Source organism: Monopterus albus, unplaced genomic scaffold, assembly GCF_001952655.1.
Source record: "Monopterus albus unplaced genomic scaffold, M_albus_1.0 scaffold319.1, whole genome shotgun sequence".
Classification (NCBI taxonomy): domain Eukaryota; kingdom Metazoa; phylum Chordata; class Actinopteri; order Synbranchiformes; family Synbranchidae; genus Monopterus; species Monopterus albus.
The window spans coordinates 613,879-640,578 of NW_018128199.1; the positions used below are offsets into that span (position 1 = coordinate 613,879).

The window sequence follows — 26,700 nt, forward strand, 5'->3', positions numbered from 1 at the left end:
GAAAGAAAAATAAGAGGAAAAAGGAAGAGAGAGGCTGATGGAGACTGAATAAGTTTCCAATTTAGTCTAGCTGTCATCCTGGCTCTTGATTGAGCTATGGAATGCCATCTGTTTTTCCCAAGGATTTCTCCTCTCTCGGCTCAGGGATTGCCCCCCTCCTGATACTTTTACTGAATCTGTACCTGGCCAGGCAGCCACAGTAATTTGGGACGGCCCAATTTGCTGCTGTTACCGGGGAACATTTGTGGTTGCTGAGAAAAAAAAAATGGAGCCAGTAGGCAGACAGAAGAAAAAGGGGAAGGAGGCAGGACAGTAGTGGAGGTGTGGATGGGAAGAGTGACAATTGATGAAGTGTTAACACACAGCTGAGGACCACAAGGCAGAAACTGGATCAATTGCTATTTGCTGTAAACATTACTGCCATTGCCATCATGAGGGATTACAGAATCAGTGAACTATGATGAATAGGTTTTTCACCCTAAATGCCATTTGGGGAACTTAACTTGTGAACAACTTAGTTTATACATTTAAAAAAAAAAAAAACCCTATAATGACAAAACAAACCACAGTAATTATAGCTGCAGTTTGTACCTAAAACACATAGCATCAATATTTGAGAGACAGCATTCTGCATCAATTTTCAGGTTGTACTAATCACATAAAATCCAGTCAGACACTCAATTATTCTACCAGTGTCAGTTGTGTTCTGTTCAGGTCAACTACACACTCCCTCTGTTTGGCTCATTTTGACCCAGAGCATCTTTAAGGCTGTGTAACATAAAAGATGTTTTATTCTGAAACCATGTAAAAACCTACTAATAAACAAATGTAAAAATTTGCCCTTTACCAGTTTGTCATATTTGGCTAAACAAAAAAATAAATTCACAAATGCAAAACTTTTCACACCAGGTCATTTTTATTTTACCCCCACTCATTTCAACATATAGAAAACTTTGCCAAGAAAGCACAAGCTCTACAGCCAGTATGTATATTTACACATTTGCACGCACACACGCGCACCCACCCACACACTGAATGCAGCAATCCTATGCGCTGCAATCAGGGCAGGTTCTGTGTGTGGTCATTGCAGATGCATCTTTGGCACTTCCGGCACGTGTGTGGTGTCTCCCGCTCCGTCTTGGGTCCACCACACACACACACACACTGCACATCTCTTCCTGCCTCCGCTAGTAACCTAGAAAAAATGAAGATACGAAATTAGAATTTTCACTTAGTCTCTCTCTCCCAAAGCATGTGTCACACAGAGTTTTATGCCGCAACATTACACTTACCTGAGGCTGTGCTGGTTGTGGACCTATAGGTCTGGTGGATGGGCCAGCTGCATCCTCCCCCCGAATCCTCCTCATGATGGCAACAGAGGACGTGTTCTAGGAACATGCTGCCTGGTCTGGATGTAGGGTGTCACAGGTCCATGTAGGGTGTCACAGGTCCAGGACAACTCTCATGGCTTGGTTGCGCTCCGGGACTCCTTCAGGTTTGAGAAGACCATGAAACGCCCGTGGATCTCGCCATGAAGATCTCCCCTGGAGCTGGCAAACTGTAATTGTTTCAAAATAATAAATCAATTACAACAAGTTCTCAAACAGCACATTTTAACAAACACTGTATATTGCATTGTTATAACTTACTTTGTCCCTGCTGCTCCGCGCTTTCAGCCACGCGCTCCACAGAAAGTGTTTGGTCTTTTTCTTTTCCCGCCTGAAAACACAGTAACAATAGTAAAAGTTAAATGAGCAAGCGCTAACTAAAACAAAGAGTTTTTTTTAATCAAACAAACTGCATATTGCAGTTATATACTTACTTCGCCCTGCTGGGACGCTCCATGCGTAACGGAGCTTGAGCGCGCCCTCCCTCTGCCTGCGGATTGCTGAAAACACAGTAACGATAGTAAAAAGTTACAAATGAGCAAGCTCTGACTAAAACAAAGCGTTTTTTTTTAATCAAACTGCGTATTGCATTGGAATCCAAGTCTTACCTCAGTACTTGGAACGTAATCTCGGTCCAAGAAATCCTCATCCTAAAAATCGCTGAAACTTTCAGAGACTTCGGATATGTGGTCCTCAGTTTCTGAAATCTCCTCGTTCTCTTCATTGTCGGAAAATTGGTTCACCTCAAAAATCAGCTTGAGGGCCAGCTCGGTGGAGCCTCTGCTGGTTCAGTGTCTAGTAGAAAAAGACAGAACACATCCAGCTGTCCTACTTTTAATACCGTTTCTCTTAACTACATCCATTATATTGTAATGACCCCCGGCGTGAAGGAGAGAGACTAACTATACTGGAACAGCTAAACTAGCCAGCAGGGCGCTAGCACCTAAGCTGATTTTGGTTAGTGACTACTCCAGGTCCCATACACCGCACGACTCTGGATAGCGCTTAAACGTGTCCTTCACAATGACCACAACACAATACAGACTTCTCGGTCATTAAAGAAGAACTCCTGAACAATCACGTTTCCAACAGGGTCAGTGTCACACATACAATTCAGGCTTATGGTTCAAAACACAGCACACAACCAACTAGCAAAAACATCGATAACAACACATCAGTACAAGTCAGCAAGATCAACACACAACAGGGTAACACGACACTAACAGTAAATTTAAAACCGCTCTCTGACCTAACAACTGAACTCCCATGATGCCCCTTTGCATCATGCCGCTAACGCCACCCCCTGCACCAACGCTGACCCTATATACTGCTCCGGTAATGGAGAGCAGCTGTGCCTCGTCGCCTGGAATGCACCCTCACCTGTGCGGGGGCGGAGCTGCTGGAACTACCTGTGCCTGCTACCGAGGTACAGGAGGCGGCCCAGGTCACGGACGTAACATTATAAGGTTTAAACACACCTATACCTTAATGTTATTGTGTAACAAATAATCTGGTCATTTGCCTGGCTTAGTGAAACCATCACTGAAACTCATGGTCAGTAACAATTATCTCAAAGGCGATGAAAGAATGTAAACATGGTTACTGTGGGGAAAAAATACACCATTTCATGGCCTGATCATGGTCTAGGGCTGTGGTCTTGCTATGAACAGTTGATATGGATGCTGAGGTACTGGTCAAAAACTATAAACAGACAACTACATAAATACTGTTTATGTAGATATTTACAGCAAGAGTAATTTATGAGTGAATGTAAAAAAAACATGGATGGCTCCTAGGCAGTGCTTCCTGCCAAAGGTGTAGCTACTGTATGTACAATGCTTGCATGTTAACAGTGGGCTCAAATGCCTGCCCTTCCTCCCAGGCTTTGCTGTCCTGTTAGTGGTTCTATTAGAGCTTCAGCAAATTGGAGTCATGCAAAGCCAATCCCACATAAATAATTTGGAAGTGTATACATTGTTTCTAGCCTTGACACCATTTCAATCTTAAGCCAAGAAACCACATATTGATTTGCCCAGACAATATGTCAGTAGTTTCTCACACAAGCAGGCAGGGGAGCATGCACTCCTGCCAGCTTCAGTGATTTTGTTGTGTAACATTACACACTCTACTTCACAAAGTGATAAAACTTGAATCCAGTAATGACACTGCAGATTTATAAGAAGAGAAAAGACAGAAACCCCACTGTCAAACTGACCTATTGTTGGTGCACTTTGCAAGAGCCTCAAGCAGCATCATCCTTCTTGTTTGTGGGAGAACTGCATAGCCTACCAATTGCTGTGTGTGCTTATTAGTCTGAAGGTGTGGCTGCAAAACAGGCAAGGCGAGGCAATTAAGAAAAGGTAGAGCAACCTTGTATTTATCTAGAACATTTCATGCACAAGGAAATCTTGGCAGCCTCTAGTTTGATGGCAGAAAACTGGCACAGTCAGTAAATGAAAACCAGTAGACTTCATCTTGGGGCTGGTGTTGTTGATGTGGTTGTAAAATGAGTGTTTGATCTTGTCTTGTGCATGTAATCTCCATAGGAATGGTTTTGATAAATAACCCCTAATAAAAAGTAGGGCTTACTCTGCTGCAATGGCATTAAATTCTAGATTAATATCCTGACAAAATGAATGTGATGTACTGCCAACTTGAAAGAAGAATTCTTATATCTCAGTGGAACCCTTCTGGCTAAATAAGGGATAAATAAAGCTAAACATTACAATTTGTAATTTAGTGTCAACAAAGTTTGATTTTTAAAACATTTCAGACAACAAAAAAACACCCAGCTTTTATTTTGAAAGTGGAAGGAAGGATACCCGCTGCACCCTCATATAATCTCTTACACTTCTTATATGATTTACAACACCTCTGGGGGGGCTCTTTAATAAGAGAAGGATTGTATCTAACTTTTATTTTAATAGTTATTGTTTGTATTGCAAAACAATTAATACACTCTAGAATGTTTAGTCTCCAAATGTGAAATGTTTTAAGCCACCAAAGCTTATTGAACAGTCCTTCAGCAGAACTGTCACAGATTTATTATGAGCAAACAAATTAATAAAAACCAGACTTGCTATAAAGTGTGAATTTTCACTTTCAGGTGAGTTCATTTATTCTAGAGAAGAACTTGTTTAGATATGAGAAGAAAAACATCACCTTTTCTCAGTGGGTGATGAGTTGTCCTTTGTACTGTTCCATTTTCACTTTCACCTTCATTTCTTATCCTGTTCCTGTTACAGGAAGCTCTGTCACATTTGAAAACCAGGAATATGAAAGATGTCCCCATTTACACCATGCGTTCACATCAATCCAACCTTCTTATTTTCTGCCACCCATTCATCTGTCCATCCATTCAACTGACATCATCAGGGGAAGGAGTAGAGTTTGGAAGGAAAGTTGTGTTTCCTTCAAGTTTAATTAGAGTTTGAATTCTGTGCTTTCTCTTGGATTCACTTGTGGATTTCTAAAATACCAAATGGGGCAATGAACATAACCAGGCATAATGTAATAACCTTCCATTTTTTTGTCACTTTTCATCAGTTAATCCCTATCAGCCACTATCTGAGTAATTAAATTTTACAACCAAGCTTGGCTCGTGCTTGTGGATAATTACACTTAGGGTGTAACTTCAACATAAATCACTGTGACACTCAAACAAAGGAAGCCAACACTATTATTGTACATTTTAAATGGATTTTGTTTCTAACATTTTCTCATGTTATTCAAATATGAATTGTCATGCAACTGTTTATTCTTTCATGAAAATATTAATTTGAATTGATAGAAATTAACCGGTTTTTTTTCTCAGATTTAATAAATGACAGTGGTTTTTTTCATTTATAAATAGAATGATTAACACAGATGATATGAAGATTGATTCAGGGAGCCTCCAGTCACATCAGAGACCTCAAAGCGGAATCTATTTGCAGATAGTCCTTGACTTAAAGGAAAGATGGCCTGATACTGTCCATTTGACCCCCTTACTGAATCCCATGGGTCCAATTAAAGTCTTATGATCAGACACAGAGCAGAAGTCATTTATAGTCTGTAATAACAATCTCCAATAAATAATTGCTGTTAATAATTTTATCAGTTAATTAGAATGTGCAGTGCAACCGTCTGAAAATGTACTGTAGTTTACTGTAGTACCTGGTTACACCAGTAGATGGTGGCTCATACTGTTTAATGAGATGAAATTACATGTGTTTGCCACTGACTGTATGTAAAAGATGGACAAACTTCCCATGATGTCACCAAGTTTGACTGTCACGATATTGGTAGCGCTTCACTCTGCCTGCTACAGCTAATCCAAAAATGGGCAATAAGGTGGAGTGTGAGTGTACCAGGCTGGAAACATGTTTATTTCTGCCTTAAAGTTGGACATTTTAACATGGGAGTCTGTGTCGATTGGCTCCCATTTGGAGCCAGCCTCAAGTGGACACTCAAGGAACTGCAGGTTTTAACACTAACAGTTCTCCACTTTGGAGGTTCCTGCTTGGTGTTTGCTGACCACGTGTAAGGGCCACTCAAATTGTTAAAATAACATAGGTCCCAGTGTGGTTTTTTTCATGAATGTATTATGAGAGCTGAAAACTGTGCCGCCACTCAGCCTTTCAGTTTGTTTGTCCCAATGGCCACTTGCGGTACTGCAAAATCCCCCTGGAACCAAAAAGCATTTTCTTCATAGACCACAATGATCAAAGAGACATTTGTAACCTCTTAACAGGACACCTCAAACTGCAAATCAGGTCTATTAGCAGCTACTATGGGATGATCTAAAAAGTAAAGCATATGCATCTGAAACAGAGCAATGGTCAAAACTCTACCTGTCATTCTGTTGGTTGGGGGAATTTTGACAGGGTTATTTCGAAAAAAACTGAGAGCAAAAATTCAAAAGCAGAAGTTTTTCAGCTTGAATGTGAGGAGAAGGGTTTAAATGGGAGCACAGGAAATTTGTATAGGCAACACTATATATGAGATCAGGCATACATGAGCGCAGGAAATCTGCAACTGATCAAGCATTACTAAATCAACAAATCATGCTCTCAAATGGAAAGTTGATGCTCTTGAATAAAGCCCAATAACATTCCCCATCCAACCACCAGATGACCACCGACCTTCCCGCCCACTTTATCACCTTATTTCCACACCAGTTTGCTCACCTATTGCTCATTCCCTCTGTTTTTAACTAAGTCACCAGTCCTCTCCTTCTGCTAGATTGATGTTTCTTGCTGTCTGTTCTGTAGACCTATATTCGTATCAACCTGCCTATTTAGCTGTTACTGTTTCCAGCATTAGAAAAAGCACAAACCATGATTAGTATAAAAAGTAGGTTTGATTTCACTACAATGTTTAGGATTTGTCACGTTTGGCGTGTACAGATGCCAAACAGAGGATGTGGTGAACTCAATTAAATAACCAGACGAACTGAGGTAACGAAAAGTTCTTTACTAGTAAACAAAACTAACAAGTCCAGGATATCACTTAGGTCGATAAGACAGTCCAGGGTCGGCGCCGGTTAACAGGTATATCCAGGGGATCCAAACTCGAGGTCAAGGGGAACAAAAGCAGAAGGTCGGTACACAGCAGGCGATCTGAATCTGAGAGGGCATAGACAAAACACGGTGGTCAAGAAACGGTAATCCTAGGTCAAACACAGAGAGTCAGGCAAGGGATAAATGCTGGAGAGTCAGAGCTGGGGTCTAGAACAATCTGGCAGCGTCCTGGTGGGAGGACGCTGCCTAAATAGAAGGGAAAAACAGGTGCAAACAATAAGGAGCAGGTGAACTAATGATGATTAAATAAAAGGGCCAAAAGTGAGGTGAAACAAAACAGGAAGTGATGAGAAAATAAAAGCCTGACAGGAAGCAAGAGGGGCAGGAGCATGACAGGATTATAACTTTTCACAGGAATAACAATTGAAAACTAACTTTGTGCCTTCAACCCAGGGACGTCATCTGATGTAGTAAAAATCATGACCTGTATTCTGTTTATACCAAAGGATATCCAGGGTCTGAGAGGCTTAATATCTAATACTCAGAGTCCAACATTTTCTTGGTTGAGTGCACAGTTGATCCTCTTCAGCAGATGGTGTGTATTTTATCATTAAGTAATTACTTTCTGCATCCAGATGAGCAAACACAATGTTTCCAATCCCAGAATTTCATTTGAGTAGAAAATTCATCTGTGGCATGTCAAACATTTTAGCAGTAGTGCAGTTTGGGGGTTTCTTTTCATAAAAACACCATGTACTGTAGTGTTGTTCTGACAAGCAAAATTCAACAAATGCAAGAAGATGATGACCTCCAGACAGGTACCTTAAAATGCAAAACCAAAAAGTGTTAATATCTATGTGTATACATAAAGATTTTGACAACAATGTAAGAGTCCATGTGATAGTTTGAAAAGGCATCTCTGCAGAGGGAACAAGTACCAGTAACCACAACAGTCTCTGGTTACACCAACAGGCTATAAAAAACATGACAGTAAAATAATCCCTTCAGTGCATGTGCAAGAGAGGTGGTGGAAAGAAAAATACACGACATACAGCATAACAACAGAGTTTGGCATTGCCATAAGAGCACTAGAAGACAGAGGAACAAGGGAAGCCAGATCTGTTTCTGTAGGTAGCAGAATAAGGTATTAGCCATTAATAACAATAAACAGACCATTTATGGGATGGTCATTTTTTAAATTTTTAGTTCAACTCCAGTTTTTGTCAAGGTATCTCAATGCATACTGAAACAGAAAAAAAAAAATATTTAACCATCATTCACCTAACTGCAGTTCCCAATTCCCCAACATAGGGCAGGCTTTCAATAGGGCAGAAATTCCTGCTCAATGAATATTTCATTAACCAAGTAGAGTGCAGCATTCAGGGACCACCAGAGAGTCCCAGATGTTGCATCCACATGTTTTAGTATAGCATGCCACGTGAGCAATAGTGCTAAACATTTCTATGGTCAATATTTTTAGTTCAACAAATGTTAAATTATACAATATAAAAGACTCACAATTAGTTTTTTGAGATTTCCAAACCATAACATTTCCAGGCCTGTTTCAGATGCAAATTGAACTTCTTTGTGGAAAACACTGTTATAATATGTATTTTTCATACCAGAATATTTTATATGTCTTTTATATGCCTAGCAATTTTCAGTTCACTTAATGGTGTTGTTGGACCTTATACATTCATGCATCGCGTCTGTGTCACCGTTGAAGTGGGTATTCCCCAGGACCAAAGGGGGATGACACGGCCTGTGGCTACCTTCTGTTGTAATGCACACTGGCTGACAAAAAATAAAATAAAAACAAAGGTTTGTCTAGAAGAGTCCCAGTAGACTGATGGGTCTCTCGACTAATGATTTGACTAGTCGACTTTCGGGGGAAGCCTTACTCAGACCCCTTCACTTTTTGCCCACTGTGTAGTGGTTTTAATTTTAAATAGATAAAAATTACATTTTGCTTATCAGTCCACAGTCAGTAACACATAATAACAAAATGAAAACTTGTTTCTAGAAAGTGAATCAGTGGATTGGCCCCAGTGATTTTGGTGCGGCCCTAATCTTCCCTGGAAATAAAAAATAAAATAAAATAAAAATAAATAAATTCATTTGTGCCCATAAAAATGTCAAAAATGACTGAGCAGATTGCCATGGATTTCACAAGGGTGTCCATGGTTCATAAAAAATTAATCCTTTCTACTTTGAAAAATTATGATGTAATCATAATCAGCAGTTGGCAAATGCAAATATAAATCTAATATTTTGTAATGTTATTAGTGTGAGAGCTGTGTCTGCCCTGCCTTACACACAGCAAGTTGAAATGCATCAAAGCCTGTGAGAAAATTAATGGTGGGGAGTTTCCATTGACATTCATCAATATCCTGTGGAATTACCTGTGCTGTCTGCACACATTTACAATGTATTTTGTCATCAGATTGCTGGCTGGCATCACAGATCACAGGGCAGCCTGCCAGATATTACTCTACAGGCATTTTATTCTGGTTTGTTTTGCAGGAGTCAGAGACAATCATTACACCGCTTATGGGGCAAGACACATGACAGCATCAGAGAAAAAGATTTCTTTAGTACTTTACCACTAATTCAGCAAATTATTTGCCCAGTTTATTTGGTGTGTGAATGGATATAACATCCATCCAATACAACAGTATTGCTAGAAGGGCAAGAAATATGTCACCATGTGTTTGGTGTGTTGTCAAGTGTTTCTTCAACCCTCCTTTGCAAATAAAGAACCTTTATAGCAAATGAAATATATTAGGCATTTGTAATGCAACTTGTTACTCACATGAAATCTATCAATGACTAATCACATTCTCAGTTTATCAGCATTGCCAGGATATGTTAATATTACACCATTCTTGTTTTAGATATTACTGTGAGTCTTAGGGGTGTGAGAGATCTTGTGCCACGAGATCTCATGATGTTAAAACATGGTGATATTTCTCTGTCTTGCGATATCAGTACATACTGTAACAGAGCCAGAGCAGCAGCCAGTATGACGGAGTGTTACTGTACGTTCACAATGGTCTGCCAATAAAGCAACTCCCTGCTGTGTTTAATGCATGGGGCTACGTTGGTCAGGGGGTGTGAGATTGCAGGGGGAGTGTTGTAGGAATGTACGATATGGTAACAAGTTGACATGAGTAGCTTCATTCACATTTCCATCCTGTACGTTTTCGTTGTGTTTTGGTTAGTGATGCTGCTAACGTAGCCTACTCTACCTTAGCACCAAGTCTAACACTAGTGTGTCGGCACTGATAGATAAAAAACACCATTTAACATCCAGTACTAATGAAAATGCATGGTGTGTTGTTACGGTGTGTTAATTGTGGCCCAACTTTGACAGTGAATAGCAGTGAATGCTCATGCTAACAAGGTAAACATAAGTATTCCTCCTGTGGGCATCCACGTCCCGATCATCTCCTGTACCTGTGATTGGTCAGTGCAGTGCCTTTGCCGGATGATGTCACTGTCCGGTGTGGTGCAGCGTGGGTGAAAATAGCATAGAAGGTCACACACATCCTCAGTTAGAAGTTAGAACCTCATGAATAGTTATAAGGTCTGAAGAGATTCATGTGAATCATACAGTCAGTTTGTGGCAAAACCTTTTACAGTGCTTTCATAATGTTGTCTTTCACTGCATATGGTAATTCACACTCAGCAAGTAGAACTAAAGTGACATTTATTACAAGATGATTAGTTAAAACATTTCAAAGTGCACCTGCTGTGTTTTGCATTTTTTGACTTTCAGTCAAATAAAATTATTTTTCTAGTCATATATTTCATTATTGAAGATTTCTTAATAATAATGTTAAAATATCATCTCGTCTCGTTCTTGTGAACCCAATATCACGAATCGTCTCGTCTCATGAGCTAAGTGTATCATCACACCCCTAATGAGTCCATCTTTTCTTTATTTTCAAGAAAACCTTTCACTACTGCACAACAAGCTCACATCACAACAAATGATAAAGACAAGTGCAAACAACATAAATGTAGTAGACGTTCACAGGTTTTAGATCTGTTAGAAGTGTAAACACAGACTGTTTAAGTGAGAAACACAAAGACTGCAAAGGTAGTGCTGCTACTATTTCCTGCCACTACATTAGAAAAGTGGTCAATCTTTTGTTTGGTCACAGCTTAGCTTTTCAGTCAATTCTATGTTTTCACTCTGCTGACTGAGTAAAGGAGACCTTGACATTTGTTCAGCTAAAGGTTTGAGGGAGAGGTGCTGAAAGTGAGTGAGAAAGAGAGAGAAATCAATGTTGATGCAGGCTCTTAGTGGCCAAGTGTTTATCAAGACCACTGACTGGTTCCTGTCACTGGCAAAAGGTAAACAGTTTGGTAACAAAAGGTCATTTAGATTCTGCTCATCCCAGTACCCGTCTTGAGACTATTCAGCTGGTTAATCAGACAGGATACCCAGAGCTTCTGTTTAATGCACTCCTTTACTACAATGCTGTCTTACAGCTACGCTGATTATTAGGGTGTCACTTATCTCCATTCACCAGGGGCTATATAGTAAACAGTGGAGACCAAAGACCAAAAATGGCACAAGAACAATTAGCAGAACATCCCAGAAGGTGCACTGAAGCCTCACAAAGATTTGAAATCAATGCTGAGAACAGACTTGTTCAACATAAAGTACCATGACCAACTTCAGTCTCCGGTGGACTGGCTTATGGCTTAGTTTGTGCAGTTTTTGTAAACCTTTCGTGTTGTTATCTGCTGATAACACTAAAGTTACAACAGAATAAACCTTCTTAAAGCCCAATTCACAAAGGTTACTGTTCATAATATAACAGCAATATAATGTAATGACTATTCAACAGATGTAATAAGACTGGTAGTCCATTAATAAATGATATATATATAATGTATTCATAAAACACCAAATTTCTAGAATAAAACTAGGTATGAAATGCTAAATATATTGAAAGTATTTTGAAGTTTGAAGAATTCCCTGTTACCAGTGATTCTGGTAAACAAATTTATTTCTAGACAAAACAGTCAAATGTTTGGGCAGATTCTCATTCAGTTGTTCTTCTTTATTATTTTTACATTGTAGATTAATAATGATTACAGCAGATTGTACTCCCTCCGTGTACCTGCTTGTCACAGCCGCATGGCCAGGTCACCATTATTTGTCTGTTTTATGTTTTTGTAAAATTTCAGTAGCATTCTGAATGGCGGCATTCTGCACAAAACATGCTAAAAAGGTGGTACATTAATATTATATTTATGCTGTATTGTTGTCAGTCTGTTCCAGTTTTTACATTGCAAGACAAAAGGTATTTAGAATGAGGACTAACTGATGTATTTGATGAAGGTCACACTGTCTTAGCATTGGTCTTAGCTGTAGTTGACCCCAAAATCTAAATCAAGAAAAAGCCATGAAAAGCTAACATTACCCAAAACTCTGTCATAGTAGCATTTATGAGCAACAGCAGGGAAATGTGTTGCTTTGTTGCAATATAAAGTTAATGTTGCTTAAAATGCTCCTTGGCCTTAGACACTGTGTAAAACTCTAGGTAAGAAGCAATAGTTAGCCATGCTAATGTTTGCAAACAAACATATCCATCAACTGTTTTTTAAATATTTTTAGGTTTGCAAGTGTTGCAAAAAATGGTTTTTATTGCTAAACCCTCTCCCCAAGCAGTGATTGAGCAATCATAGCTTAGGGGTCAACTACATATCACTATTCTGATACTTACTGTAATATATTAAATATCTCTTCATACTGCACATCACACTTTCCACCTCCTCAGTTTTGACCACCCCCATTTTCACGTCTTTATCAAAGAAAAACATTGCACACAAATTTAGATTTTATCACTCTTTATTGAGCAGCACCCATCAAAAAATATGAACATTTCTTAATCTTTGCTATCAGCTCATGTACATTAACTTACACAAGAGCTTGACAGCACATAGAAAACAGTTTGTGTGTTAAAAGTGAATTACAAAAAAAAAAAATTGCACACACTGTGATTGTATGTAGTAGCCAAAAGCACCACACCACTCATAGCTTAGTTTCATTGACAATAGAGCACTGAAGCACTGCTTTCAGAAACTTCAGTTATTTTTGTGTTGCAAGAAGGAAAAAGTGACAAATTGGTTATAAAAAACTTAACAAGATGCCAACAAGCGCATGGCAAACGATATATACAGAACAAACTTGCCCGTCTTACAGATTTTGTTGCCCTTAAACTTTGTAAAAGAATTTGACTTTGGTTGTTAATAAGCTACACTTTTCGAGATGATGCGACTTACTCCAAGACGTTTAAACAGTGAATTTTGTGCTACCAAATAGTTTGAGTAGTGTGTAAATTATGAGTTGAGGTTACCTTTCCACATCTTACTGACTGTGTGGCCTTGGACAAGGTGCTGAAATGTGCTGCTAGTTTCAAGGATGTTCACAGATCACCTGTGCCTAGCCTAAGACCTCCGTCCATTTTAAATACTGTTACCACCTCTACTTTGGGTTAGACTACATCCAGTACAGCTGAGGAGTTCAGTGACACAGCTATATGTACATTTCTTGCAAACTTGGTTAACAGAGGTATTGATTTTTAGGAGTTTTTCCCTATACCTTATCAATGGTATTCACTGAAATTTAAATCTGATTTGCATGTTAATTTGCATGTTACACCGTAACAGTGCAATACAAAGGTAAAATCATGACCAAACACAATAGCTTTAGATGGTAATGCACCCAGAAGGAAGAACACTACATCTGTATCAAATTTGAACCCTTCTTAACCTTCTCCATCTTAAAAACCAAACCCTGTTTTTTACTTTTAGCTGCTGAGAGGTCCTCCATTGCTGGCTTTTTGAAATGACTGCTTGCAGTTTGAAAAACAGACCATACAGACCATATTTTGACAACATGTTGCAGAGAAGCTGAAATAACAACAGAGGCACCGTAGGTAGCAGACTGTCATGCAGGGGGTCGGTATAGCAGAGAGACATCATGACCAATCCCCTTTATCAGACAGTGTGTAAATTCTTATTTAATGCACCCCCTTTCTTAGGGAAAAAACTAACAGCAAAAAAAAACAACAACCCTAAAATAAATAAAACACTTAAATACCCCTGGCATGTACAACAAACTTATCAAGGCAGTTAATTAAACAACAACTACATTTCAAAGACGAGTGATGAATGATATTAGATTATTGGCCCAGAATAAAAAATACCGGTACACTGTCATTATTCTGCCTATGCTCTTGTCTTTTTTCAACTTTCGGTACTCTAGAAAAGACTAAAATTCCTGTTGTAATAGCTTGTTCTTCAGCCCCACAGTAAGCACCGTCAGTAAACTATACATACAAAAATATATCTTATCCCTCTTCTTGCACACCAAGCACCTTTCCAAACACTAGATGCTGCACAAAATAAATGTTGCTTACAGTTTCTCTTTTATTATCACAGTATGACAGTGCTTTCTCCAAAAAGTGTGACATTCTTCAAATGCTCATTCTTAGCAGGACAGGTGTATACGTTTTCTCTGCAGAAAAACAGACTCCCATCTTCTGCAAGTTTACTGCCTCTGATTTCTGCTCATATTGTCCCGAGGCTATTCATGATTTCTATTTGTAATTGGTCCATCCACTCTACTATCCAGGGCAGAGCTGATGCAACAGTCATGTTACAGTAAATTCACTTGGTCTCCAAGCCCAAGTAAACCACGTCTTTTTATTATTAATGGGGTTTTTTTAAGCTGGGAATTTCATGATTGTAGCCATTTGTCAGCCATTAAAGTGGGCCACTAGTGATACTACGACTGGCTTGTTGATGTCTGAAGAAGGGGCTTTGGTGATATTAATGGTGGGTTCAACAGAGGGGCCCAGTTGGGGCAGTGCGGCATCTGGTCGTCCAAGAGAGGCTACCATAAATAGGAAGTCCTTGGAACAGCGGGGAGCAGTGACTGCTACACCTCTCAGTGCTTTGGTGGGTACCTTGGAGGAGCTCTTTAAAGTGGAGCCTTGTCGAGGAGCCTCACAATGCAGCAGGGTATGGAAACATCTGTAAAACTGGGCAAGCATACAAAACAAATGTGATCAGAAATGTACTGTACTGCAAAATTAGAGAGAACAGAGGATGAAAGTTTAATGGCTGAAAACACCCATAACTAACCATCTTTTGCCTAAACATGACTTTAATTCAATACACTGAGTCAAATTATTTGTAAAGTTTCTAAGTTATATAAAATATTCAACTAATAATTTCCAATCATAAGTGCAAACCGTTACTAAAATTTCAATTGGATGTGTGATTTTTTGCTAATGTATGCTTATGTGTGAGACAAAGTGACTGGCCATGGTCATCTAATCACCCAGACATTTTCATTGTGCTCAATAATCTTAATTGTGACCGTTTATTGTGTTTTTTATGTTTGTTTTTCTCACTTCTGCACCTGCATTTGTAAGATTTTTTTCAAAATATGAATGAATCAAAAGAAATGAGATTTTAAAAAGTTTTCATAGTGCAGTTTTATGTCAACAGGGTTTTTTGTAAGTCTAGTTTAATGTAAATAGGCTGGTGAACAACGAGGACAAAGAAAACTTTCAAAAATGTTGGAAAATAAAATCTTAGAAATTCCTTGTTAGCTGCCTTTTCTCTGTGTGTTTTTAACCTTGATTTAACCAGGGAAGTCTTGCTTCCCCTGTGCAATCTGCTGGCCCTGAGCTGCCCCCGTACTGGGCTTCCCTCAGTACTGTAAGATTTTGCCATCTAACTCAACTGTGCTGAAGACTGCACTCGAATTTACATATTGGCAATGTTCAAGCAGGATGACATGCAATGTGTTTGTCAGCTAAGCCATCAAAACTAAACCTTACACCCTCTTTGCCGAGAGGCTTTATTTACCCACTTTGTTTCAACCATACAAATACAACTTTAACTACAGGTCTCATAAACTACTTTGCTCTGTCCACACAAAACAACACCCACCACTATCAGCTGGTGGGTGAAGAGAAGGGCTATATGCAGACAGAGATGCCTGTTGCCTCCCTCCTTCCTGTGCTGTTGTCTACATGATAAACCCCAGGGTAGTCTTAAAATGACAGGCTGGATATTGACAGTGAGATGCTCTCCACCAGTGAAACAGGAGCTCTTATGCCTTCTTTTCACAATAATTTCCTATCCTTTAATGGGGAGATGACAGTAACAGCAGCCAATAGCCAACAGTGTCTCTATGGCTCTTCACAGTGTTATGAAGCAGCTATGCATGGCTACACATAACAAGCCTTTGGAGATGAGACAATAAGACTCTGTTAATTGTCCCTCCTTGACTGTATTACTCGAGAGGCTCAAAATGTAGAGAAGAAGAGGCCCAGTCTGATGCTCTGGAGTTGCACTGTAACAGCCTTATGAAATAGGAAGTATAGATAGAGATATTTGCTGTAGTTCATCAGCCAATCAAAATGGCCTACTAGTCGGCTACTGCATTTAAGTTTCTGGTGAGACAAGATGGGCTGAGAACTGCACTGCAGATAAAGGCAGAGGTAATCTACCATTGTCTAAAGCTGCAGAAAAGCAGGGATTTTAGGCCTAGGCAAACATCCACTGTATCCAAGCTCAAAACAGTGTCCCCTGAGATACTGCTTTCTTGTTAGGAGTCAACATGCTAGCACAGAAAAATTGGTCAGTTTGTCTACTAACTTGTGGCCATTGTTGTAGCTCCTTGATCCTGTAGTTCTGGGCAACTGCACATCATCCACTCGCATCCTGAATACAGGAGCACCACAGGGCTGCATCCTCAGCCCAGCCCTCTTCACCCTGTTCACCCATGACTGCACCCCCACCCGTTCCTTCAACGCTATAATGAAGTTTGCTGATGACACCACTATAGTTGTACTGATATCAGGGAATGATGAGACACAATACAGAAAGGAGGTCCAACACCTCGTTGAGTGGTGCTCACACAGTGACTTGGTCCTGAACACCACAAAAACAAAGGAGATTGTTGTGGACTATAGGACCAGGAAGATATCACCTTCCCCCTTTACATTAATGGTGAGAAAGTTGAAAGGGTCAACGACACAAAATTCTAGGGTCTGCAGATCACAAAAGATCTGACGTGTACTGTTAGCACCTCCTACTTGGTGAAGAAAGCTCAGCAGAGGCTCTTCTTCTTGAAGCTTAAAAAAGCCCCCTCTCAGCTGCTAGTGAACTTCTACAGAAGCACAATAGAGAGCATTCTCTGTCACTGTGTTACAGTCTGGTACACCAGCTGCACTACAGAGAACCGGAGAGACCTGGCCCAGATAGCCAAGGCTGCACAGAGAATTGTAGGGGCCCAGCTCCCCAATTTGGATACAGTTTATGCTAACTGCTTACACAAGATGGCTAGCAGCATGATTAAGGACTCAACCCATCCAGGTTACAGACTGTTTGTCCCGCTGCCCTTGGGCAAAAGATACAAGACAGTGAAGACACACACACTAACAGGGTAAGGAACAGCTTCTTCCCCAGAGCTGTAGTCTGTGTTACACCCCTCCCTCATGCCCTTACATACTCAATTCCACACACCCACAGCTGCAAAAGACTGAAAACTGTAATAACCAACCTGTTTCCCACCCCACCACCACCCCATTTCCCCCCAAGTTGCTGCTAATGCACTTAGCACCTTACATCCTACTGACATTAACAAGTACTTTGCATTTGCACTGTACTGCACCATTTCGCATCACTGTACACATATGCCATTGTATATATTTGTTGTTGGGTTTATTGTTGTTGCTTATATTTATATTGTAACTATCTTGTTTTATTTTCATTCTTCTATCACTGCTGGTCACTGAGAGCTGCCAAACAAATTTCATTGTACAATGACAATAAAGTCTCTAATGGGAACTCTGAAGATGCCTCTCTTGAGTAAACGTAGTATACTTAGTATACTTTCTGAGTTTTATGTATACTTATAGTCTACTACATTTTCTCATGAGGTGCAAAATATGATTCTGCACAGAACACAACATGTGGCTTAAGTGGAGGCCTCACCAAAGTCAAACACACACAGCGAGGGCATTTATCAACAATATATTTTCATTGCAACTGAGAAAGAGAGAAAAAAACAATACATGTTAGATTCATATATAGATTTGATGAAGAGGCCTAAGATGAAGATGGTCAGCAAATATTTTGACAATAAAAAACTATGTTATGTTGTTACGGGTTTGTGGCAGTTCTAAAAAGTTGCTCAAGTCCAATTTTACTGGCTACACTTGCATAGAGTATACAGTATGTACAGTATATCAGCCCATGCACAGCAAATAACACCTGTACATGCACTTGAACTGCGATGTTCAGTAGGATTTATTTAACAGCCGATAAATAAATGTTTTAGCAGTTTTTGCTTAATGACTTTCATAGTTTTTGTTCTTTTTGTAGCTAATGAGCTTTCATTGTTTTGGTGGATTCTGAGGAGTGCTTTACATGCATAGCTCCAAAAAAATTGCCATGAAGCTAAAAATAGACTTCAGGTGGCAGGTAAGGGGCATAAAGCACCAGTGGTCATGGGCACTGGAGTTTATTTTGAGTTGATTCCACACATACCTTCCTGCTCCTGTCAATAGTCACTAGTGCACCAAACCCACAGCTGAAAATAGCCGCCAAGAAATGCACTGTTTTCTCTGTTTGAGTAATAGGAGAATTTCATAGTTATTTGGCTCAACAGTGAACTTCTCCTTCATGTTGTTGTCTGTCAAATGATTGCAGGGTATGAAGAGATGCAGGGAGAAAGAAATACCTCAAGACATAATCAAAAATTCTGCTCAAGGTCTATGAGCAATTCACTTGCCCTTTTTTTCCAGCCTCTGTAACCTACAGGTCATCTAGGAGTGAAGGCTAGCATGGAGATGTAAAGAAGCAACGTGATCAACATATCTCTGTGGTTTTGGTGCACGCTTTCTGCTGCCCTCACCTGCCCAAACAACACACTGAAGACCATCGGAAAGATGAAATAATGGGAGATGGAGACAGCAGGCAAATGCTGAAGTTAGTTAAGATGCAGGCAACAGGGAGATGGACGGAGTAGGTTGCACTGACAGTGTTTTAGAAAAAGGGTTGACGGTTACTCAGAAAGGGTCATCTCATACTGGTCAAATCAGGTTTGGGTGACGCCCTCTGTGATCTGAGCTGATGTACAGGTTGGGGAGGACTACAACAGGGTCAAATGTCAAGTATCATCACAGATAAGGCCTTCACCTATTGTTTAAGGTAGGGGGTGTGTACTGAGATCCAGGGCTTTTCTGTTTGTACGTGACTGCACACAAAGAGACTTTCATTAGCAGTTGACCCTAATTTTGCATCAGTTTCGTTTGTTGTACAGAAGTCCAGTGTAATCCAAAAATCCAGAGTGCCGGATGCAAAAAGTGACAAGATCCTACTCCTTTAATCGAATTCTTTGTGTTCACACCACAGCCTGAGAAGTGTTCAGTTGCCGACAGTCAATCACTTCAGTACATTATACTTAATGCAGTTTAAGGGATCTAAATGAAGTGAGGCAATGACAGAAGCATAAGCTTCTTTTCTTGGCACCAGCAGATAACCCACTATTTCATTTGCCAATTACATGACTTAAGATGATCTAATAAACTCCCCAGAGTTGTAAAGTTTCCTGCAGACCATATAATGTATTACAAAATACACCTGAGAGCCCTAACCAGAAAAATGAGTGTGTGAATAGAATGACAATCATCTAGTTTCCTCTCAGGATTTCCTGGCACATTCTCAATTCAGCAGAGGGCTGCACAATGTTTGTTGTGTGTATCAATCAATCAATCGGTCGCTGGAATGTTTTGCATTTCCTGCAGCGTCTCATTCCCGTGATGGAGCCAGCCATTTACATGATGCTTACTAACTGATCACTTATTTGCCTTAAAGATCGTTTATCCAAAACGCTATTTAAACTGGCTAATCTGATATTATTAGATTAGTAAATCCCTGGAACCCAAACTATAAGCAAAACTTTGGTTCTTGACAATTCACTATAGTGTTGATGGTTATGATTTCCTATCTTTTGATCTTTTTCAGATACACCATGCTTACATGCAGCTAAGCAGTTTTCATTGTCAAGGTGTCCAAAAATGATTGTCATTTTTGCATGTCAAAGGCTTACAGCACTGTTGGCTTCTCTTTTTCACAGTTCATTTTATTACATAAAAAATGTAATACCACAAGCCAAACCTGACTTTTAGTTTTAATACCTCTGTACCTGATGCAAAGCAGTTTGTGGTTTAAATGTTGTTCTGCTTCAAGGGTATAACAGTTTAAAAGGAGCAACAAACAGTGCTGCTTGGTGCTTGTCAAGATAGATATGAAGCAATAAGACAATAACATTTTGGCCAAATGATACTGGAATTGCTCAAACAAAAGGTTGTGCTCTTACAATCACCGGTTCAGTTGTTCACTCATTCAAGACATTTCTTTTAATACATTATTATGTGTAATGCCAAAGGGGTAAATTAAAGTGTGATGCTATTTTAAAATTTCCAATTAAAAAGATGATCATATAAAGATAACATAAAGCACTACAACTATGAGGTAAGTCAGCCTAAAGGCTCCTAAAATCATGTCACAAATGCATTTCCCATTTAGGTCAAACTGGAATTGAAGTTCTGAAAACTAGTTTATAAATTGCAGTGAAACGCATTTCAGCTGTCATGTGTTTAGCTTGAAAACAATCAATTATAATTAACATAAAGTGGAAAAAATAGTTGATCACCCATTAAAAGTGTTCAGTGTTCACTAGTGAAATAGATCTGACCTCCCTCTAACTGACAATACCTGCATCATTAACTGTAGGATAGCAATATACTCTGCCTGCCAATACAAATGGTTTAAAGCTTGCTATTTTACAGCCATCACAGCAGCACAGACTGGGGCTGCAGTAGATGAGCATCCCGTGCTGTCTTGTTGATGAGCCGAGAGTCCCACCGGTTTGCTCAAATTTCTCTTAATTATTTTAGCAGGGTCAAGGTCACTGACTGCAATTTATTTATTTATTTGAGCACAGGAAATTACTGAAGAATTAAAAGGGGAAAAACTGGCTCCTACACAACAACCCTTGAACTCTGTAGAGAGAGAGAGCTTGCTACTGTAAAGAGGCCGCTTTTCAGCCTTGAACAAGAAACTCTAGTTACCAAATAGCAGAATGAACCTGAGTGAAGTGCATATGTCAGAAAGAAGCAAGAATGCACATAAGATTTTTTCAAACCAATTATTTAACTGGTGGTGGAATAGATCACTCAAAATTACAAGCCTTGTCAGTCTTGACAAATCAGTTCACAGCAGTACAATGGGAAGATGCTGAAATGGTGCCACCTAAGAGTTTGATTGACATGTATTTTGAGTCTGTTCCTCTTGACAGTGAGTAATTAAGGAGTCTTTTGGAATGATGCGTCTTCAGTATGTTAATATAATTTGGTCTTTTGAAGCACTGCTGGTTCACTCGTGTTGTCATGCAGCTTTGCATTCACTTTGTAGCACACTAAGGTTTGTGTGGAACTAAGAACCATGAGCTGTAGCTGTAAGCATTGGAGAAGTTGCAAATGAACACAAAGTTTGAAGCAGTGTCTTCTCTGTCCTGTGTCTGTCCCTTAAGTTTCCACTTTTGCAACAGCTTTCATGGTAAACCTCGTGTATTCTCAGCAGACATATACTTTACAGTAATACTAAACACCATGCACTGATATGTGAGAAAAAGAAGAAAGCACAATGCAGACTTACCCATAATTCCTGGGCTTTTCGATTCAGATTCATGACACCCACCCCAGGCCTCTCTGCTGATCGTTGATGGGACAAACACACTCCAGCTGCTACTTGTATCTGTACAGCATTTTTAGTCTTCAACTCGCCTCAACTCACAGTTTCCTTAGTAACGGGCTGGGAGGAATTGAAGACTGAAAATGACATACAGGACATTTGGTGTCCCCCTCTCTCCCGCTTTCGTTCTGTCTCACGCTGTCATGGGGTCGTTGATGTGTGGGCTAAAACATCCCTGTATCCCTGTAAGGTCAGTTACCTATAGATGCGCTGGTGGCTTGAGTAAGAAGGCAATGGGAAGTGGAATGGACAGGAGGGGAATGGAGGCTCTGGTACCTCCAGATGACATGGGTACATCTGAAGCAGGATGTTGTTTTGTGTTGATATCCAGCTTTACAATAACCTGACAGTACAGTAACAGCATCAGCAAAGTTTGAACTTCAAAGCATAGTATCACACCTGAATGGCTTTAGAAACCATGATAACATTTCCTCTCCAGTGTACACTACTGTATAAAATTATCTGTAGAGTACAGGAAATCCTTCTGCCTGAGACTAAAGGGAATGTTTTCTAAAACCTTACATGGAATTTTCTATTTTCACTTCACACCAGAATAAAACGATAAGGATTACATTGAGGTTCATTAGTCTGCCCCAGTGGAACTGGAGAATAATCTTGGTAATCTTATTTTTTTTCTCACCATGATGAACTGTGATTCAGAAAGGAACAGAACTTTAAAGTGTAAATGTATTGTTTTGTCCTCTTACTTAGGAGGAGAACCTAATAAAGAGTAAGTGTAAGAAACAAAGTTAAGTATAATTTTGAAGAGTTAACTTTTGGACCATTACACATCCAATATATAAACCCTGAATCTAAGTAACTGGCGTTAATGTCTTAAAGATAAGGCAGGCAGTCTCTGGAAGTAATATCTGTTAACCAGGGTTAGCTGCAGTACTTTGCTTTGGATTTATGTTATTAATCATTTTAGAATAAATCTCAGGTTCTGGCGGCACAGTGGCGCTGTTGCCTCACAGCAAGATTCCAGATTCTAGCCCGGGCTGACCCAGTGCCTTTCTGTGTGGAGGTTGCATGTTCTCCCTGTGCCTGCATGGGTTCTCTCTGGGTGCTCCGGTTTCCTCCCACAGTCCAAAGACATGCAGCTTAGGTTGATTGGTGACTTTAAATTGCCCGTAGGTGTGAGTGTTAGTGGTTGTTACATGTCAGCCCTGTGACAGACTGGCGACCTGTCAGAGGTGCACCCCGCCTCTCATCCAATGTCAGCTGGGATTGTCTTGTCTCTCTGGCCATTCAGCCAGAGAAACACTGCCGGGAGTAACATGCCAATTGTCTGTTTTACAAGGGGTTATGAACCAGACTGTTTGTTTTGGGAGCAGTAACTTCCTGGAATCTCCATTGGATGCTATGCTAACCAGCTGCTGACTGTAGTCTCACTGTATATTTAGCAGATATTGATCTTCTCATTGAACTGTTAGATGGTAGATAAGCACATTTTCCTAAATGTCAAACTGTTCTTTTAATACCATAAATACTTGATTTGAGTGAATGTTAACCAAGCAGAATAGATTGTTCTGTTTGAAGTTCACCAGCCACACTGTCAATAGTAGTACTTTATCAATAAGAAACTTATCATTGATCCAGTTATAATTCATTTTCAAAAACAAAACAAATCATTAGTTCCAGGCCACTAATAACAGCTCAAAGATAGGAGCTCTCAATGAAAGATAACCACTCCCAAAATGTGCTCATCACACTGTCTAAAAATGGGCACGGGCCATTGTTAAGTGACCTACTGTTAGTGTACTTATCAACACTTCAGTCACTTCATGACTTGAAAAATACTCCTTCTTGCTTGACAAACAGTCCAGCAGAAATTGGTTAGAATCTCATAAAAGTCTTGGGTTAATCAATTAAAAAATATTTATTGGATTTGTTCAGCATGACCTGAGATATACCAAAATGCAAACTTGGACCAGGTAGAGTAGATGAAGACCAAGGCAGTGACTTAGTGAATGGTTGGCATTAGCTGGCTGATTATTGGACACTTAGAAATGTTATGAAGGCAGAAATCCCATCATACACGTCTATGAGCTTTTCAGTGTGAAACTACATTATGTAGCTTGAGTGCTTTACCTCAAGGATGTAACAAATACTGTAGGAACATTCAAATGTGAAAAACCACCAGTCACACGCTAAAACCTAGATTATTAACTGTCAACAAGGCACTGAAATACTATCTGATAGGAATATAAAACAAAGACTCATTACCTTTAGAGCATCCTAAAAACAATCAAGATGACTGGGCTCAGTAGGCGAGATGACCTCTGCCTGCTGTTTCGTGACAGTGAAAGATAAAAGGCACTGACCTGAGCTATAGCCCACTCTCCTTTCCTTCCTCCCTCACCTGCTTATTCATGAAGACATAAATCACTGGGTTGATAACTGTGCTCGTCTTGGCCAAGACTGAGGGGATGATGCTCGCCTCAGGTGTAACTAGGCCTGGCGGCCCAAAGGTGGCCAGCAGGGCCATGATCCCGTATGGCAGCCAGCACAAGAGGTAGCAGATCACCATAATTACCACCATGAATAACACGCGCTGTTCACATTTCCTGCTCTTCGAAGCACTGATCCCGCTCATCTGGAGATAGCAAGAGAAACAAAAAGGAAGAAAAGAAATAAGACCTTAATGAGCTAGCCGTCTCCTGTGATGAGACAATCTGTTGAGATATACTGGCTTGTATCTTGCTTGTATCTTAATTTTCTCCTATGAGAGCAAGCTGTTAGGTGAGGAGAGGAAATAAAGTGCAAATGTGACAGAGTAAAGTGCAGGTCAGGTTCAGAGAGGTGGAGAACAAAAGTGGCAGCAGGGAAACTTGACTCAGCTGCAACAGAAGTCCAATTTGATTAGACAGAGGTAACAAGAACAAAACGCCAGAGTGGGCTTTGGTATCATTTATCAGTGGATTTCCTGGAAGCCTTGCTGTCAAACAAATATTAAGTGTTGCAAACCTACAGTTGTTTTCAGACATAAACACAAGCTTGTCAAACATTGAAGGACAATTCTGGTTAATTACAACTTGGAACTTATTTATGTAGTTTTGGACAAGATAATGCTAAAGTTACAGCAATAGGTTGACAACATACACTAATTTGCATCAGTGTGGAGAATAAGATAAGGTTAATTCTATTTAACCTTAACCTTAAATACAAGTAGCTGGGGGCCACGGCTGTATGGTTGAAAGTTAAAGGTAAATGTAAAGGTAATTTCTTTAACGGGGGTTTATGTTTTGCACTATTTCTTGGTCAGTAGCTGTGACTTCTTATGGTGTGGACAGTAAGTTTATTACCCAAACTGCTGTCAACATCCATCACTCTTATGAATCAGGCTCAGGATGAACCCAGAATGCAGACCAGGACTAGGAGGAAGCTTAGAGAGTGTTTATTATGAAATAATAAGGATACCAAAAAACTAAGGTGGAGCTGTAGTGCCGGGGGTACTCAGGCAGGCAGGAGTGGCACCAGGGTAGTTAGGAGCCAGGAGCATACAGGTAGGTTGTGCCAGGCAGAGAAATGGCTGGTGTTGGTCAGTGTGGCTGTAGCACCAGGGTCAACAGGGGAATCGAGCAGGCCGGAAAATGGTCAGTATGGCTGGACCTTCAAGAACAAACAGGTAAGTTGAGCTTGACAGGAGTAGTGACAGCGTCACTGGGCAGTCAGGAACTCACAGGTAAGGGGACAGAGTCAGGAGAGTCGACAGCACATGGGCGTCATCAGGAACACGGCAGGCAGGAACGAGGAACACAGGTGAGTGGCAGATACAGAGCTCAGGGAGACTCAAACAGTGTACTGGCATCGACAGGAGCAAAAACATAGGCAGAGTAACATTAATGGACTGGCAAGAGACTGAGGGAAAGGAGGAGGTAAATATGGGCAGGAGATAATGGGCAGCAGGTAAAATCAATGAACAGTGATTTTGTACTGGGGTAGAGCTGGGCCAGGTGAGGTGACGCAGGGCAGGAAGTAACCAAAATAAAAGCTCTCAGAACAGGAAACAAAGCTGAACCATAACAATCACAGTTTACAGACAGACTTCAGGTTCAACTTTAACCTGCTGTACTACTTTTGTGTCAGAGTTTATGTCTGTGTTGATATCAGCATTTTATGGCTAAATTATCAGCTTGTGTACAAACGGTGTGATTGTTTGACCACTAGTGTTTCATGCCCTCATCGTTGTGTAGCATTGGTTCAGTGTTCTTAGATTTCAGCAAACTGAATAAAATGTTAGTATAACCGACAGAGGTGATGGACAACGTAACAATTCGACTCAAGTTGTAATACATTGGAAGTTTTCAATAACTAAATCATAAAAAAGTCATTGAAAGATACATGAATGTAATTACTCTTAAATCTGATTATGCTCTGACAATTACACACGTGAATATGCACAGCAAAAGGCTAGACAGTCTTGTACACTGACAGACCGGCTCTCCACCAACTTGGGCTTTCTCCACTTCTTTCTCTGCCTGATGGCCGCATGTCAGTTGCTGTCATTCTGTTTTCATCACCATGAAAACTCACAGGGACCTTGCTTAAAAAGAGCTCCAGCAGCAGCAGGCTTTCTTGTTCTTTTTTTCTTCTGTTTTTTGCTAAAGGGGAGTAAGGTGACGGTACTGTATAGTGCTCATAGTTGCACACAAACATTACACTCAGAGCAAAATCCAGATCAACTTGTACTCAAGATCAGTCTTGGTCTATGAGATGAGACCACATTTTTACTTGGACTTCTCTCTGGTTTGGACAGAGTGGACTCAGGATTTTATTTTGAGACCAGTCAAGACCACAACTGTGGGGAAAGTGCTTGTGAATTCTGTTTTATTTGTTACCATCATTACCAAGGTTTTCCCTACCATGTCAACATTTGGACACAGCGAGTGCCTTAAGCAGAATGAATGTAAAAAAATGTGATACATCAGAACAAAGAGAGTTCTGTGCTA

General features: G+C 40.1%; 1 protein-coding gene across 2 annotated transcripts in view; it reads right to left on the minus strand.

Moving 5' to 3' along the window:
* Positions 1-12,744: 12,744 nt before the first annotated feature.
* tmtopsa (teleost multiple tissue opsin a) overlaps positions 12,745-26,700 on the minus strand; it is a 42,627-nt gene continuing 28,671 nt past the window's right edge. The window contains exons 4-5 of one of the 2 annotated variants that reach the window (XM_020624105.1): positions 24,111-24,344; positions 12,745-14,952 (exon numbers count right to left, since the gene is read on the minus strand). In XM_020624105.1, coding sequence (XP_020479761.1) covers positions 14,668-14,952; positions 24,111-24,344 — 519 coding nt within the window. In that variant the 3' untranslated portion in view covers positions 12,745-14,667. The remainder of the gene's footprint in view (positions 14,953-24,110; positions 24,345-26,700) is intronic. The other variant, XM_020624106.1, reaches the window with a different exon arrangement.